At 41.9% G+C, this 18,416-nt stretch overlaps 1 protein-coding gene across 1 annotated transcript in view; it reads right to left on the reverse strand.

The window, feature by feature from the left end:
* Positions 1 to 18,416, reverse strand: part of C8A (complement C8 alpha chain) — a 64,250-nt gene that overhangs the window by 23,380 nt on the left and 22,454 nt on the right. The window contains exons 4-7 of the mRNA XM_032303104.1: positions 17,394 to 17,541; positions 12,955 to 13,144; positions 11,481 to 11,681; positions 9,319 to 9,559 (exon numbers count right to left, since the gene is read on the reverse strand). Of these exons, the coding sequence (XP_032158995.1) occupies positions 9,319 to 9,559; positions 11,481 to 11,681; positions 12,955 to 13,144; positions 17,394 to 17,541 (780 nt within the window). The remainder of the gene's footprint in view (positions 1 to 9,318; positions 9,560 to 11,480; positions 11,682 to 12,954; positions 13,145 to 17,393; positions 17,542 to 18,416) is intronic.

Here is an 18,416-nt window from a genome sequence, read left to right on the forward strand (position 1 = left end):
AAACAATCTGAGGGGTTTGAAGGGGCGGGGGGTGGGAGGTTGGGGGAGCCAGGTGGTGGGTATTATAGAGGGCATGGAGCACTGGGTGTGGTACAAAAACAATGAATACTGTTATGCTGAAAAAAAAAAACAGATTGGTGGTTATTTTCAGGTGAGGAGCAAAAATGGTTGAGGTAAAAGGTACAAACAATTATAAAATGAAGTACAGTGATTTTCGATGATAATCTATATTGCATATTTGAAAGTTGTTAACAGAATATCTTAAAAGGCTTCATCATAAGCTACATATATGTATAACTACATAGGGGGAGGGAAGACACCTAGATTTGTTGTGATCATTTTACAATATACACAATATCAAATCATTGTTTTACACCCGGAACTAATATATATCAATTATACTTCAATTTAAAAATATAAAACAAAGATATCTCCAAGTATTTCGAAATTGAAAGAGTTTTAAATATGCAGTGGCCAAAGGGGGAAGTCACAAAGAAAAGTAAAACATATATTAACGAATTGAAAATAAATGTCACATATCCAAAAAAAAAAAAAACAAAAAACAAAAAAACAAACAAGTTTCAATACTTCATCTTACTTTGAAGCACTCGGATATTTTCCAACCTGTTTTACTCTGTTTTGTTTTGTTAAATGCTCATCGTGACCCACTAACTTTCTTTTACAATCTACTACTGGGCTATGACCTGAAGTTTGAAAAATCCCAGGAGAAACATCTCTGAGACACAGCATGTTGGTTAATATCACAGAGTTTGACCCCTGGTTCCACCAGTGAATAGCACCATGACCTTGAGCAAGTTATTTAACATCACAGAGCTTCAGTTCTTAATTTGTAAATTGGGGATTATAGGATCTTCTTCTGGGTCTTTCCTGAGGATTAAATGAGACAGTATGCTTGAAGTGTTTAACTCAGTGTCTGCCACACAGTAAAATGCTCAGTTAATGTTGACGGTCTTGTCACCTCTGCTGGAGCCTGAGCCTCTCGTATATGGTATCAGAATGAATGATAGAATGTGTGAGAAAATGTGAGCGGGGGAAGATAAACATTTGGACAATATACAAACTCTATGCCAGAAAATGTTGATTCAATACTGACTGAATCCTGTTGATTGATTTACTTGGGCTTTTTGGATCTCAGCTTTCTCTCCATAAAATTGGGGAAAATACTAATACACTTCCTCATATGGTATTATGAAGATTATCTGGAATATTAGATGTGAGTATTTTACCAATATCAGGAGTTATTATACATAAATATATTTTATTAAAACCAAGTATTTCAGGGGCACCTGGGTGGCTCAATGCGTTAAGCCTCTGCCTTCAGCTCAGGTCGTGATCTCAGGGTCCTGGGATCGAACCCCACATCGGGCTCCCTCCTCAGCAGGGAGACTGCTTCCCTCTCTCTCTGCCTGCTGCTCTGCCTGCTTGTAACCTCTCTCTCTGCATCAAATAAATAAATAAAATCTTTAAAAAAAAATATTTCAGTTAGCTCTAAATACAATAAAGTTTAAAAATTAACTCATTTTAGGTGGCAACCAATTTGGTTGTCTACACAATAAATCATTTCTGACTATAATTGGATGATTATGACAAAGAGAAGCACCCTTGATGAGAGCAACCATGTGGTATCTAGACAGCGCTTACCATGTTTACGTGCTTAATAAATGTTGAATGAAAAACTGAAGGAATGAGAAAGTAAAGGAAGGGAGGAGGCAGGGAGGGGGAGCATGTGGAATTATAACGGACATCAACTTCAAAGCTCACTTTGGCATCACATGTACTAGAATTGACATGAACTTTAGTGAGCTTTAATTGTGTTTCTGTGGCTTTTTCTACCCTGTGAGTCAGGTGGTAGACTAGCTGGTCCAGGGCCCCTGGCTGGAAGGGGATGCCACCCACAGTGGCAGGAAGAATGTACTGTGCTCTTGCTGGAAGGGTCTTTCCCAGGGTCACTGTTATCTGGCTTCCATCAAAGGGAGGAATGATGGAACACAGGCACTGATTTGGGCCGAGTTGTTAACACTTTGAAAGATAGTGATGAGAATTCAAAGTGACCTTGATGAATGAGAGAGGCAGTCCCTCCAAAACAGGATGAAGTACCAGGGACATAAATGAATGACCTTGATCCAAAAAATGGGCAGGTCGGGGAGAAGGCATGATTGCTGAGGCTCCAAATCTACAGCAAAAACATTGGCCACTGCAGGCTGGACACAATGATAATGATTTCCTTTCTATTTGAACAGTGTTTCAGAGCTGACCAGTTGCAGGGCCTATGAGACAGGCGATCTTATCCTCACTTTACAGATGAGAGGGCAGTTAACATTATAGGGTTAATAACTGAAAAGCTGGGAACAACATAAAGCATGTGGTAATGAAACCACCGTAGTACAACAACTACTGGTAATGTCTTTTTTTTTAAGATTTTATTTATTTATTGACAGAGATCACAAGTAGGCAGAGAGGCAGGCAGAGAGAGAGAGAGAGGGAAGCAGGCTCCCTGCTGAGCAGAGAGCCTGATGTGGGACTCGATCCCAGGACCCTGAGTTCATGACCCGAGCGGAAGGCAGTGGCCCAACCCACTGAGCCACCCAGGTGCCCCTGGTAATGTCTTTTAACTCTTACTATATGCCAAGTGCTGGGCCACATGCTCACATAAATAGTTTCATTTCATATTCACAAGAATCCTATAAAGTATGTACTATCACTGTCTCATCTAAAAGAACAGAAAACTAAGGCACAAGGAGGATAATGAATTTGTCTGAAGGTCACTAGGCTAATAAATGGTGGAGATGAGATTTGAATCCAGGTAAAGGTTCTGAAACAGAAACTTTTCCAACAATTGATATTTATTGGGTGCTTGTTAGAGGCTGAGCAAAGTATTAAATATTTTCTGTGCATATGTCCATGCATTTTTCATAACTATTCTGTGAGTTAAATGCCATGAATTCTTCCAGCTTAACAGGGTAAGAAACTGAGACTTAAAATGATTAGATAACCTGCCCATGATCACATAGCTAGTGACAGAGCCCATGTGTTCAACCACGGTGCTATGCTACTATTATCCTTCATTTGAGGGGAGATGAATATCTAAATACTTACATGGAAGATGCAGTTAGAATTTTGCTTCGACAAACCTTGATTATCATTCCTATTGGGTCCTGAAAAACTGAGGTTTAGAGAAGTTGTGTATCCTGATCAAGGCCATGTAGCTACTAACCGGTGGAACCAAGATGTGTACCCAGATGTGTCTGACTCCCAAGTTTAGGTTCCTTGTTACCATGACACTAGCATGTGTTTTCCTTCTGTAGTTCTTGATCACATGACTTTACAACTTGCTGACCCCACCTGGAATCTGTAATAGTAACTACTTGGTCACATAGTAACTCCTTGATCACATGACTTTACGACTAACTGACCTCAACTGGAATCTATAATAGTAACTACTGTTTGGACGGTGTTTTACTTATCAGTGCTTTTAAAAAATATTACCTAGGGTAATTCTTCTAACAGCCTTTAGAGTAGTTTATTGTCCCATATTAGTGATGGGAAAACTGAGACTCTGAGACATAAAGTATTAGCTTTCAGATGGCAGTGCCTACATGAAAAGCAAAGTTATCTCATTTGGAAAAAATATTTTTACTTCCACGCTGTCTGCTTTCCTAGGTCCAGACAGTGCTGCTGGTTTCCTTCATAGGCAAAACATCAGCAGAAGTCATTTTCCTTAAGGTCTTTGCAGAGTCTTGCAATATGGTCAAAATCCATATAATCATGAACCTTAGAGTCTTGAGGACCATTCATTTACTGTATAGTGCATGCATGGTTTCCATTACAGCATCCCTGATAAAAGTTTCCAATCAGATTTACTTAGATTCTTTGATGTTGATAAAACACTGTATTTCCTGTTACATTTTGAGAAACAAAGGGCACAGAAGCTGAAACAGATGTGTTAGGACCTATCTACATTAGCCACAAAAAAGGAGTCCAGAGCGGACCACTACCATGTTTGTTCCAAAGGTGTTTATGGAATATCCGCTAATCTCTGATACTTTTCTCATTTTATGTGTCAACATGAATAGAGGGAACTGACAGAGAAAATATGGCATAACCCAGTGAGCAATGACATGGGGCTGGAAAGGAAGATCCAACGCGTAGGTACCGAGGAGGTGACTAAGGAGACGTGTGAAGAGAGAGGAAGTCAGAATTATTCCCAGATTGTGAGTCTGGAAAAAGGCAGCTTGGATAAGAGGCGAGAAGCCTGGACTATAACTCAAAATAGCTCCTGTATTTTTCACTTACTAATGATAGAACTTTTCAGTCTCATTTCCTTCATCTGTGGAAGTAAGGAAGCCTCTTCTTGCACAGATCTTTGGAAGATTAAGAAGATACACAAACAGCCAAAGGCATGAAAAGATGCTCAACATCAGCCATCATCAGAGAAATGCAAATCAAAACCACGGTGAGAAATCACCTCGCACCTGTTAGGACATCTATTATCAAAAAGATAAGTGATCACAAATGTGGGTGAGGATGTGGAATAAAGGGAACCCTGTGTGCTGTTGGTGGTAATGTCAACTTGTACAGCCACCATGGAAAACAGAACGGAGGCACCTCAAGAAATTAAAATAGACAATCCATTGATTCGACCTTTGCGAACACATGCGAAGGAAATGAAATCATTATCTAGAAAAGATATCTGTACTCCCATGTCCATAGAAGCATTATTCAGATTAGCCAAAATATGGAAACAATCTAAGTTAACAGATGAATGGATAGAGAAAATGTGGTGCAGATATACAATGGAATATTACCCAGCTTTTATAAAGGAGATGCTGTCCTTTGTGATGACATAGATGGACCTGGAAGACATTATGGTAAGTGAAATAAGGTAGACATAGACATACAAATACTGCATAGAGGAGCCAAAAAAAAAAAAAAAATCAGCTTCATAGAAACCAAGAGCAGAAAAGTGATTACCAGAGCTGAGGGTAGGAGAAATAGGAAGAAGTTGTTGAAAGGGTACAGACTTTTAATTATAAGATGACCAAGTTCTGATGTATAACATGGTGACTGCAGTTGATAACACTGTATCATATCATTGAAACTTGCTAAGAGAATAAAACTTAAGAGTTCTCATCAAAAAAAGGTAAATATGCAAAAATGATATGGGGTTTCCTCAAAAAGTAGAGTTACCACATGATCCAGCAATTCCACAACTCAGTATCTATACAAAGAGAATGGAAATATTAATTAAAAAAGATAGAGGCACCCTTATGTCTTTTTGATAACAGCCATTCTGACAGCTATAAGGTGATATGTCATTGTGGTTTTGACTTGCATTTCCCTAATAATTAGTGATGGCAAACATTTTTTCATGTGCTTGTTGGTCATCTGTATGTCTTCTCTAGAAAAACGTCTTCAGATTTTCTGCCCACTTTTTAATTGACTTGTTCTAGAAAAACGTCTTCAGATTTTCTGCCCACTTTTTAATTGACTTGTTTATCTCCTTTTTCTTAAGTGGTATCAGTACTTTATATAACTTGGATATGAACCCCTTATCAGATATATTTTGCAAATATTTTCTCCCGTTTAGTAGGTTACCTTTTCATTTTGTCAATGTTTCTTCACCGTGCTGAAGCTTTTTAGTTTGGCCTAGTTCCAGCTGTTCATTTTTGCATTAGTTTCCCTTGCCTTTGGAATTAGAGCCCCCCCAAAATTGCCAAGACCAATTGTTCCTGCCTATATTTTCTTCTAAGTGTCTTATGGTTCAGGTCTTACATTCAAGTCTTTAAACCATTTGTGCTGATTTTTGTATATAGTGTAAAACAGTGGTCCAGTTTTTCCCACACTATTTATTATTTTTTTAAGATTTTATTTTTTTATTTGACAAAGATCACATGTAGGCAGAGAGGCAGGCAGAGAAAGAGAGGAGGAGGAAGCAGGCTCCCTGTGAGCAGAGAGCCCAATATGGGGCTCAATCCCAGGACCTGAGATCATGACCTGAGTTGAAGGCAGAGGCTTTAACCCACTGAGCCACCCAGGTGCCCCCCACACTGTTTATTAAACAGAATTTTCTTTCTCCATTGGATATTCTTGCCTCCTCTGTCATAAATTAAGTGTCCATATATGTGTGGGTTCATTTCTAGGCTCTTTATTCTGTTCTGTTGATCAGTGTATATGTCAATACTATGCTGTTCTGATTACTTTATCTTTGTAGTATAGCTTGAAGTTAGGGAGTGCTATGCCCCCAGCTTTGTTCTTCTTTCCCAAGAATGTTTTGACTATTTGGGGTCTTCTGTGGTTCTACACAATTTTTAGAATCATTTGTTCTAGTTCTCTGAAAAAAAATGTCATTGGAATTTTGATAGGGATTGTATTGTACCTGTAGATTGCTTCAGGTAGCATGGACATTTTAACAATATTCTTTGAATTCCGTGAGCACAGAATATCTTTCTATTTATTTGTATCTTCTTCAATTTCTTTCATCAGTGTCCTGCCATTTCAGAGACTTTTACAAGACCTGTACACTAAAAACTATAAGGCATCCTTTTATTTTTGATGCATGGTTTCACTCTGCCTTTGAGGGAGAAGCATTTTATCTAAAGGATACATTAGAAGGAAACAGCCTTGTAAATCCTCTGGGATGAACCCAGAGAGGATCTGAGGCAAATCCGAGGACAAAAGATTCCTCCAGAGCTAACCAGCCAGTGTGTTCACTTAAATCGCTCCATACCAAGCTCACCTCTTTGAGGACATGCATGTACACCACACGGTGTGTTTCTTAGAGACAAACACTTTAGAGAATATAAATATTATTATTTGATATGGATCAAAGATACACAGAAAAAGACAGTAACAAAGAGGACAGACAGAGAAATAAAATCACCTGAAGAGAAAGGAGAGACGGAGGATGACAGAGACAAAGAAGAAACTAGACAAATATGAAACATGGAGAGAAGGGTGTTCATGATTCTATTTGTCAGAGGGAAAGAAGGTAGATATTTTTGTTCGGTAGGTTAATATGTAAATGGAATTCTGATTTATTAGCGGTCTCCAGCAGATGAGGTGATGATTAGCACATTTCCATATTTATAGAAAAGCAACACTAACTTTCCGGATTTATAGAAAATCAGCTCTTCACAAATAGCAAATTGTGCTATTATCGACATATGGTTTTCTATAAACAGAGCTGAGGTAATTATCCTTGGGACAATTTGTTGGTGGGCTCCTTTTGAATATTAACCACATTGGAAGCCCATCTCTGCCTCACAGATTTTAAAGAGGAGGGGCCATGAGAAACCCCAGACAATTAATTAGTAATCCAACACCAAAGACAGAGCCCAAATGAAAGGCTCTATCCAGGACCACATGGTGGAAAGACCATAGGTCCAGGGTTCTGATGCCAGCTTCCTGCAGCCCTGGGCAAAGTAATTAACCTCCCTGAGGAGCCCCAGCATTTATGGGCTAAAACTGGGATAATACCGACCTCCAAGTGTTGTCAAGGAAACGAAATGAGAATGTATACAACAGCACTGGAACCTAGTAGGTCCTCAACAAATGTGTACTGTGCTTCCTTCCTTAAATTTTTGAATGATTCTTTAAAAAGTTGATAAAACTCCTTTTTTATATTGACCTATCATCCATGGTTTTGTGTCATGACTCCATATGGGTATAGCTGGAAAGATTCCTTGAAGCAATAACTTATATTCACTACCTATAAGCCTTTAGGATATTCTCTAGTCTCTTTGTTGTTGTTGGGTAAAATGTTGTTAGTGATTCATACGTTGATTTTAAGACCGGCTGTTAGGAAGGAGGTACTCTGCTGCCCGAGGGTGGGGACCATGTTTGAATTTGCTCACCATCGTATCTCCAACGCAAATACATAATAGAGACTCAAGAGATACTTGAATTATAAAGAAATGGATACATGGATAGATGGATGAATTAACAAATGACCCCACCAGGAATCTAAATGAATGCCCCCTCTCAAACTCCATGTCTTGTTTTATACACTCACTACACACTTAATGTTGTGCTGAGAGTTAAAGAGATAAATAAGTGTCAGACCTAATCCTTACTTTCAAAGATCTTGTTATCTAGATGAGAAAAATATTATAATTTGGAAAATTTTCTTTTGAAGATTAAAGAGTGTGGAATTTATGTGAATGTGCTAAAGGAAAGAAATGGACAGCCTGGGCTGGTGCAGTCAGGGACCCTTCTTGAAACTGGGAATTTGTTTTGAAATAGGTATCGATTTCTCAGCCTTCTACTCACTCATTGACGAGGTCAGTCATTCTCAAACCGTAGTGAGCGCCAAAATCACTGGGAGGGCTTGTTAAAATACAGAGCCCTGGGTCCTCCACCCGTTTCTGATTTAGTAGATTTTGGATGGGGTCCTGAGAATTTACATTCCTAACAGGTTCCCTGATCCTGATGCTGCAGTTAAAATCCACACTTTGAGAATCACCTTTCTAGCCATTTGGCATAAGACCATGAAAGCTCCTGATGCCAAGCCAGGGAGTTTAACCATTCAGCATTTTAGGCAAATAAGGGATATCATTGTATCTATAAAGTAGAAAGATCCTTTTGGGAGCAGTTTTGAGAGTGGATTGCAGAGGTGGGCCCTCTCCTAGATTTAAGAGCCAAAGCAGCAGGAAGTGATAGGTGGGAACCCAGTCGAACCCTGTAAGAGTGAACAGGGAGGAACGGGGCGGGGTGAGGGCTGCTCTGGAGCCATAACAAAGGCTCTTTGAGATCTGCAGGGTACAGGAAGGGGAGGGATCTGGGATGGCTCCAGGTTTCTAGCATCACAGACCGATTATATAGCTGTTCCGTTAACTAAGAATCTATATTTGTAAGTTTTAACATTTTAAATAACAAAACCCCAAATGCCATTTGTTATCAAGAAGGTTAACAGTAGTGTCGTTGAAAACACATGGTTTTGGGGAACCAGACAAGTCTGAGTTCAAATCTTGTTTGTGATACTTCTTCATTAGTCTTTGCGCCCTTCTGGACCTCAGTTCCCCGTAGGCAGTAATACTCTCAGCTGGGATGGCTACCTCAACATTCTTCTTGGTTCTTCTCCCCCTGTTCTGCCCCCAGTCCACTGCCACCTCCACATAGCTCCCTTCTGTAATTGCAGCACTGCACTGTGCCACCTTCTACACAAGTATTATGTCTGTTACCTTACCCTGCTGTCCCCCAGGAGATCACGCATGGCTCCTATGCAGTGCTCAGAAAACTGCAAACCACATCCTGACGTATGTATTGGCTGCTGTTTGCATAAAGTTTTGTTCTACTTACCATGTGATTTCATTTTCTCTCTGTTAATTACCAGGATATATTCATAAACGCCGCCCATCGATCCAGACGTTATGTAATGAGTGCCGTAGTCATTGATGAACTTGGCATACATGCCGTAATTGTACTGCTCTGGGAGCTCCATTAATGACTGAAGCATGCCTTCATCCAGCATAATATTGTCCCTCCTCATCTTAAAATGAGCAGTCTGCACCTTTGTGGAAATTCTCATGAAGCTGTATGTCTGCCAGCAGCCACCACCATGGAATAAGGGAAAAGAAGAAAGAGAGGCCATATTTTACTACATAACATAACGTGAAAGGTAGCATTTAGTAGCTGTGGGAAATATGTATATTTACATATAAACACATGAGCATAAATACATTATTAGTAGTCTATTTTCCAAACATCTGTGAAACACTGAGGTGTGCCTGGCTGCCTTTCCCATGCCTGTGTCTCTGCTCTCACCGCCCCTGTTCAGGTGCCCTTCTCCTCAGCTCTCATCTGGATTGGTCCCTGCAGTGTGGTTCATGGTGCTGGTCACTCTGTTCTGGCCCCAGTCCATTGTCACCTCTGCATGCCTCCCTGCTCTAATTACAGCACTGTATGAAGCAACCTCCCATGCAAGCATTCAGTATCCAGTTACAATTATGCTTAGGAGTATTTTTGATGACATGGCAGGAAGCGCCAGCCTTATCCATTGATGTAACTTACTGAACAAATACGTGTAGGAGCCTGTAGTCACTTGCATTGTGCTAGGAGCAGAGAATGTGATCTTGAATGAGAGAGAGGTCCCTACCATGATGGATCTTACGTTCTAGTGGGAATCTTGCACTGTTAAGGAATAAAGTAAAGCAGGCTCCCGAGATAGTAAAAAAGAGGCAGGACTTGGGTCATATTGAGTTGGTTTAAGAGGCAGGGGATTGGGACACCTGGGTGCCTCAGTCACTTAAATGTCTGACTCTTGGTTTTGGCTCAGGTCATGCTTTTAGGGTGGTGAGATTGAGCCTCACGTCAGGCTCCACACTGGAAGTGGAGTCTGCTTAAGATTCTCTTTCTTTTCCTCTGTCCTTCCCCTGCTCAGGCTCTCTTGTGTGTGCACTCTCTCTCTCTCTCAAAACAAAAACAAAAACAAAAATGATTAAGAGGAAGAGGGCTGTGTATGGGCATTATTTCCAAGTAAACCTTAATCCCAAGGGATAGTGAAATTTTGAAAAGACCACCTGCCTTGAAAAAAGTCCCCATGACCATGTGATAGTCAGATCTCAGAACAATACTTTCCCTTCAGAGTGACAGCTGACTTGTGGCAAAGCTCCAGAATGTAATTTATATTGTTAAATAAGTTAACTTTCATAAGTCCTTCATTTTCATCATCCAGAATAATTTTTGAGCCCCAGCTAAATCCACAGTGCTGGTGTCAATATTGCTGCGGCTTTTCGGTATACTCTGAATCAGTTCAGTAAATACTACTCTGGCTCCTGACGATTCCTCCATCCTCATTACTCCCTACGTTTCCTTCCCACCCTACGCATCCGCTGGTTGAAGGCCTTGCTATCCCGTTAGTGTGAGGCAATCTGTCATCTCCAGGCCTTTGCACACTGCTGTTTCCCAGGCCCAGAGCACCCCTCACTGACTCCCGCCTCTCTTCGTCAGGACAACCTGTATTAGTTTCTAGACCCCAGTTTAGGTGGATGGATGTCCCTTCCTCAAGGAAGCACTGCCTGGTCGCTCAGATTAGTAGGGAGTTAGTGGTGAACATTTGATGAACCAATGAATGATGGACGGAGCATACCAGTCCTCCAATCTATTCCGAAAAGCAAGGCTTGCTTCCGAGTTCTTCCCAACCTAGTTTACATGGCCTGGCTGTTTCTCTTTAAGACATTACTATTCTAAGTATTTCCCTGTTTGCTCCAGGTAACCATGAAAAAGAATGGGGTGAGGTGATAAGAGTTCTCCTCTTATCATTCAGTTTTATTCCCTTTGTGATGATTCTGTGTGTGAAAGCATAATAAGAAAAACAAACATGATTACCACTGATCAGACATTTCCAATTACCCAAGCAAATGCAGGTTCAATTACTACTGTACTTTTTAATACAATTAAGGTAATACATGTTCCGTGTAGATTATGGAATACTGTTTGACACAGGCATTATGCTGTAATACCTTCTCATTATACTTGTTTAACTCCTTCAAGAACAAAGAGCCTCGTGACCCAGATGCACCCACATCCACGGTCACAGGACTGCCTACGGGGCCCACACCTGCAGTCACTCCGGCCGACACTGATATGTCATTTTTTACTTTAGAAAGGAGGTCATGTGCATCTTCGTGCAGCTCTGAGGAGAGTCTGGTATCTGCCAGGGCCTGAAAAGGAGCAAACAGATGTTAGCTTTGTACACACGGTTATATTCTGATTTGTGCTTAGTATTTAAATCTTTGCTCTGTAAAATATCACAAAGCAGATTATCATCGATAATTATGTTAAAAGGCTACTCCAGGGGCGCCTGGGTGGCTCAGTGGGTTAAAGCCTCTGCCTTCGACTCAGGTTATGATCCCAGGGTCCTAGGATGGAGCCCCGCATTGGGCTCTCTGCTCAGCAGGGAACCTGCTTCCCTTCCTCTCTCTCTCTGCCTGCCTGTTTGCCTACTTGTGAACTCTGTCAAATAAATAAAATCTTAAAAAAAAAAAAAAGGCTACTCCAGGCATCCGACTGATGCTCACTCACGAAAATGCTGAAAATACGGCAGTTAGTTTAGGTATCGCTTAGTGGCAGTGCTGAAATATTTATTTAAATACGCACACACACACTCATGATTCTGATAAAATGCTATATTGTTCTGGGTATAGATTTTTTCCAACTGATTCGTCCTTCCAACTGATTCGTCCTTCCCGTAGAGAAAGAGGCCCATTTCTGCAATGGAGGCATCCAGAAAGCCACATCTGGGTGCAGATCTGGGAGATAAGGAGCAAGGAAGCCGAGCTGGGGGCGGGGGGCGGGGCGCTCTAGGCAGACTTATGCTCTCATGTTGCCCCATATGTGTGATTCTTTCATTCCAGGCAGGCAGTAGGCTTGTATGTCTCTGGCAGCTTGGACTGAGGCATGGTCCTGTGCCTGGCCTGAGCTGAGAAAGCAACAGTTAAGCACATGAAAGAAAGAAAGAAAGAAAGAAAGATGACCAGTGGGCAGCTGCCCTTGATGAGATGGGGACCTTGGGCTCAGAGCCCTGCCCAGCTACCTTCTGTCCTGATCCCCAATTTATACAGAGGGAAACTGGGCCCAGGGAAGGACAGGGAGCTGCTCAAGGTCTCAAATCCTTCTATTCTAACAAAGCACAACTGGAAATAGGACTAGCAGAGAACTGGACCTCGAATCTGTTTCATTGATTATGGAATGGAGCCAAGATGTGGCAGGTGGGCGGCCACACTTCGGTTCTGCCTCTCGTCGGCCCCGTCCTTGCCTGTCAGTGACCTTCAGCATGGAGCATGTGTGGGGGCAGACAGAAAGGGAGCTTCAGCCACCAGCAAACTCTGCAGGAAGTAGAATCTCCGGAAGCTAGCAGTCCATGTCCAGCAACTGGCCTCTCTCCCTCCCCGCCCGCACCCTGCAGTGGCCTGCGAGCGCCCTGTGCAGACTTACCACAAAGTGGTACATGAGGATGTTGTACGGTTTCCGGAAGTACTTCTCATCCTCTCCGTAGTAAAGATGCTCACAGGCGGGGTCATATCGAAGCTCCCTCCATTCCCCATTGTAGACTGTCTCACACTGGCCCCCAAAATACCTGGCATCATACACGCTCTGGGCTTCTTCCTGGATCAGGATATTGTACCTAAATCGAAAAGGCAGGCAGCTTCTGGGAAAGAACACTGGAAAAGCAAAGATGGCATCCTCCGGAAGATGTTTCTGCTGGTCTGAGCTGTGGCTTCTCAAGCTGTGTTCTGCAGACTCCGAGCGTTCCTCAAAGTACCTTAAACTTCATTTTGGTAACACTGGAAACCTGAGTGGGCTCAGCCAGGCCCCCCATTTCCCTTTGACCAAAGCAGCAAGCAGCTCCATCAGCACCTAGAACAGTGCTCCCATGAGAAGCTACTCTTAAAAGTGTGTTGTGTGAGTTACAGAGGAATGAATATGCAATATTATCAAAACTCCAAGCACAGAGCCCAACAGTCGGAGTCCATTTCCCAGCTCTGCTACACGTAGCTATGTGACCTTGGGCAAATCACTTAACCTCTCTGTGCCTCAGTTTAGTCATTTGTAAGAAACAGTTAATGCTATTGCCTCAGAGAGTTAAATGCAAGTTCAACATGGAAAGGAACCAGAAAGCTCTCAGTATATATTAAGTACTGAATAAATGTTGCTTTGCTGTTTTTGTTTGTACTGTTTCAGAAAAAGGCTCTGTGGGTTAAAAAAAAAAAAAAAAAGGTTTAACATATCGACTCTCAGTGCTAAGGTAAAAAGCTAATCCACAGAAAAGTCATTGTCTCCAGGACAGCATGGAATGTCAGAGGGTGCAATTTGAAAATCGTGGAGACTCCTGTTTAATTTCTAACTCAGTCACATACTAGCTGTGTGAATCTGGACAGATTCTGGATGCATTCTGAAGCTTGTTTTCTGCATTTGAAGAAGAGAAATAATAAAACTACTTCTTGTGGGTTTTGTGACATCTAAATGAGAGTATTAAAGTGAAGTGGAAGTGAAGTTGTAGTACAGATTAAGCGCTCCAGAAATGATACTTCCTCTCCCCTAGCCCAGTACTCTTCCAGAAACACTTTCCCTTGCTTCCCCCTCTGGGGTATTTCATATCCATCTGCCCAAGAATTGCATTTTAGGCCATAGATGGTTGAACGGTATTTAGGTACAAACAGTGTCACACAGGTGAAATACAGCTTTAATATTCTAAAAAAGAGAAGGTTAACTAAACAAAAGCATTTCGATTTGGTTAAGAGATCCAAGGCCTAATAATCAAAGCCTCTTATGGTATAGATAATAAAATGATTGCTTGTCTCTGCCTCTCAAACTCCTATTCAGCCTTTAAAACCCAACTTAAACATTGCCCTCTCTGTCTGACTTTCTTTGATTATCCTGGACAGATAGTTGCTCCTTCCTCTGTATTTACATGGCATTCAGTGATTACCTGTTATATTGGTTCCTTCCTTCCATGAAGAGGCACAAAGGCAGAAGATAAGCAGGAGGTTAACTATGAATAAAACCTGCCTTTGAAGGAATAAATGGATAATTATAGAGCACCTGACATATAGTACAAATTCAAGGTATGTTACCTTTCTTCTTCACCTCTTCTCTCCGTCTCTTTCTTCATATTAATGGAAGTGATGTAGTAATAGCTATGGTGAATTGAATACACACTCTACCAGACATTTAGCATACATTAACTTTCAACCTCATGACAATCTTACAAATGCAGAAATTGAAGCTCAGAAAAAATTAGATAATTTGCCTATAGTCACAGCTAAATTTTCTTTGACACTAAAATCTGGGTTCCTTCCTTTCACTTTTCCCCTTACTTTTCTGTCTTTCTGCCCATTGAACATGTTTCTGCCTTTGGGTTATAAATACGGGCTCTCTGGTGGGCCAAACAAAAAGTCAAAGGACTAATTAGTCCTAAGATTATACTCTAACCTCTAAGCATAAAAGGTTATTAAGCCTAGGTACTCTTAGTAAAGCTGATTGCGGAACCCACCAGACTGAAAATGGAAAGATATAGAGAAATTCCACTTTTTGGAAATCTATGCAGAAATCTTCACATGTACAAAGATAACATACAAGGATGTTCATTGCAGCATTGTTTATAAGAGGAAAAAATGGAGAAAATCTAATTATCCTTCAATAGGAAGCAGCCAAATAAATTTTCATGTAGTTATACCTTGGGAGAAGAGTCAGCAATTTTTTAAAAAAATAAAGGACCAGATATTAAATATGTTAGGCTTCATAGGCCATAGGTCTTTGTTGCAAATACTCAACTCCCGTCATTGCAGGGTGAAAGATGTATCCCAACAAAACTTTAATTACAAAAACAGACAACAGGCTAAATTTGGCCTTGAGGCCATAGTTTACTGACCCCTGTTATAGAACACTGTGTTGCTTAGAAAAAGAATAGAAAATGTGGGAGGAAATCTTCAAAAATATATTATTAAGTTAAAAAAAAAGCAAGTTACACACCATATGTATAGTATGATCCCATGTATGTAAAACAGACTTGTGTCTATCATGCACAATACCTATGGACATATCTTCCATACAATATATATTGTCAGTGCATCGTTTACGTGATCTGAAAGTCCTACACCAAACTGTTGACAGGGGTCAGTTCCAGGGAGAGAAGTGGGGGGCGTGGCAGAGTGGAGTACAGGTTGGGGATGGCGAAGGAAGAGTTTTGTTTTTTACCTCAAACATGTAGTCTTTAAAAAATATATATTTTATTCATTTATTTGACAGTGCACAAGCAAAGGGAGTGGTAGGCAGAGGAAGAGGGAGAAGCAGTCTCCCCACTAACCTGGGAGCCCAATGTGAGACTTGATCCCAGGACCTTGGCATCATGATCTGAGCTGAAGGCAGGAGCTTAACCAACTGAGCCACCCAGATGCCCAACATGTATTAATTCTATAGCAATAAATAAAAATCTAAAAACTAGAACATGCTTAAATTAAAAAAAGAAAAAAAAAGGACCAGGAAAGGCTTCTGAGATCTTGAGCAAAATGGAAAACTGCCAAGTGTCAGCTATTGGGAGTAGAGACGGGACCATCCTGCTGGTCAAAGCACACTCAGGAAGTACATTTCAATGCTCCTTTGACTCACATGAGAGCAAGGTCATGGTCTGCGATCTTTTTGCCAATAAAGAGGGAATTCTTTTTATCAAGTTAACACCTCACTATTTCATACTTCTATTCTGTTTAGCCCACATTCACTTTAAAAATCAACAAAGTCCCCTTTTATTAGTATTAGGGGCTGCATTGTGTCCCCTTAACATTTAGATGTGGAAGTCTGGGACTCCAAAACCTCAGAATTTGACTCTATTTTGGTGACATGATTTCTATGTAGGAATTGAGATAAAATGGGACCATTACTGGGCCTTAATCTAATATGCTCATGTCCTTATAAGAAGAGATTAGGGAGCACCTGGGGGGGGGTGCTCAGTCAGTTAAGCAGCTGACTCTGGATTTTGGCTCAGGTCACAATGAGTCCCGGGATTGAGTCTCCACGCTGGGCTTCACACTCAATGGGGAGTCTGCTTAAGGATTCTCTCGCTTCTTCTGCCCTACCTCTGCTTGCATGCGCTCTCTCTCTCCCTAAAATAAATAAACCTTTTTTAAAAAAGAAGAAGATGATGATGATGATGAAGAGGGACGCTTGGGCAGCTCATCTGGTTAAGCATCCATCTCTTGATTTCAGTTCAGGTCATGATCTCAGGGTCATGAGAAGGAGCCCTGCATAGGGCTCTGTGCCCCTCCCCCTGCTCTCTCCCTCTTAAATAAATAAAATCTTTAAAAAACAAAGAGAGATTAGAACCCAGACATCCATAGAAGGAAGGACAAGCCAAGGAGAATGGCATCAGAAGAAGCCAACCTAGGGATGCCTGGGTGGCTCAGTTGGTTAAGCAGCTGCCTTCGGCTCAGGTCATGATCCTAGGGTCCTGGGATCGAGTCCCACATTGGGCTCTTTGCTTGGCAGGGAGCCTGCTTCTCCCTCTGCCTCTGCCTGCCTCTCTGTCTGCCTGTGCTTGCTCGCGCTCTCTCTCTCTGTCTCTGAAAAATAAATAAAATCTTAAAAAAAAAAAAAGAAGAAGAAGAAGAAGCCAACCTACAACCACCTTGACCTCAGACTTTCAGCCTCAAGAACTATGAGAAATCAATTTCTGTTGCTTATAAGCCACCAATGTGTGGCATTTTGTAATAGTTACCCAAGAGATAGTCACCGAGTGGACCAGTATCCCACCTCAGGGAGGCAGTGGGAGCTGCCTCACCAGACACATGGCACTAAGATCTTCTTCTGTCCTTAAAATAATACTCGTGATTAAAGGGCAACCATTCCCTGCTCCCAAACAACCTGAGGGCAGGACTCACCCCAAGGCCACTTTCTCTGATCCTGGAATGGAGTCATACAGGGAGCAGTCAAATTCAGGGACCCTGGCATCTTCACAGTCATCCTCGTCAGAGCCGTCAAGGCAGTCATTGTCTCCGTTACACACCAGGTGGCGTTTCAGGCAGCGACCTGAGAGAAGAGAGGCTGTAGATACTTCCAGAGCCTCCAAGACTCTCCCTCTCCCGGTGACCTGCATCCTTAGTCACCAAATCCATCCCACTTCTGAAACAGCCCCTCACCCCTTTCCATGATCATCTCTCCATCCTCACTCCCTCTTCCTTCCAGCCTCTCTGTCTCCCACCTGTAGCCTCGCCCCCAGCTCAGGCTCTGCAACAGGCTCCTCTCTAAAACTCATGCTCCACGTGGCAGCTCCTGTGATCTCTCTAAAATGTCAGCGTGGCCATGTCATCCCCCTACCCCATAGCCTTCTGTAGCTCCCATTCCCATTCTTCCAAATGCCGCAGTCTGGTCCCCAGTACCCTACCGGACCCATCTGGCCTCTCTTCCCAGAGCCCTGACCTGCAATCATTCTGCACCTATTGCCAGTCCCTAAATCCCTGGATGTGTTTGCACATTCTTGTTCTTAGCAAATTCATTGCTGCTTTCTAAGTCTCAGTTCAAGTGCTATTTTAAAGCCTGTTCTGACTTCCCCAACACAGATCAGGGCATCCCCTGCCAATGAGGGTCATTGGACCGTGGGCCTGTGCCCATTACACTGCCTATCACCCAGTATGGCCACCGACTCCCTGTAGGTCTCTCTCCCAAAGAGATGAGGAGTACCTCGAGGTCAGACACATTATCTTTTCATATCCGGGTCACCAGCAGTGAGCACCCTGCCTGGCACATACATGCGCAACCAACATTTATTCAATGAATGGGTGACTGAGTGAATTGTACCTTTTCTAAACAAGTCAACAGATATTCTGACAAACTCACATCAAAATTACTTGGGCTACTGGGTTGGCTTAAAATGCAGATCCCTGAACCCCATTCCAAACCTACAG

Source organism: Mustela erminea, chromosome 10 (genome assembly GCF_009829155.1).
Source record: "Mustela erminea isolate mMusErm1 chromosome 10, mMusErm1.Pri, whole genome shotgun sequence".
NCBI lineage: Eukaryota > Metazoa > Chordata > Mammalia > Carnivora > Mustelidae > Mustela > Mustela erminea.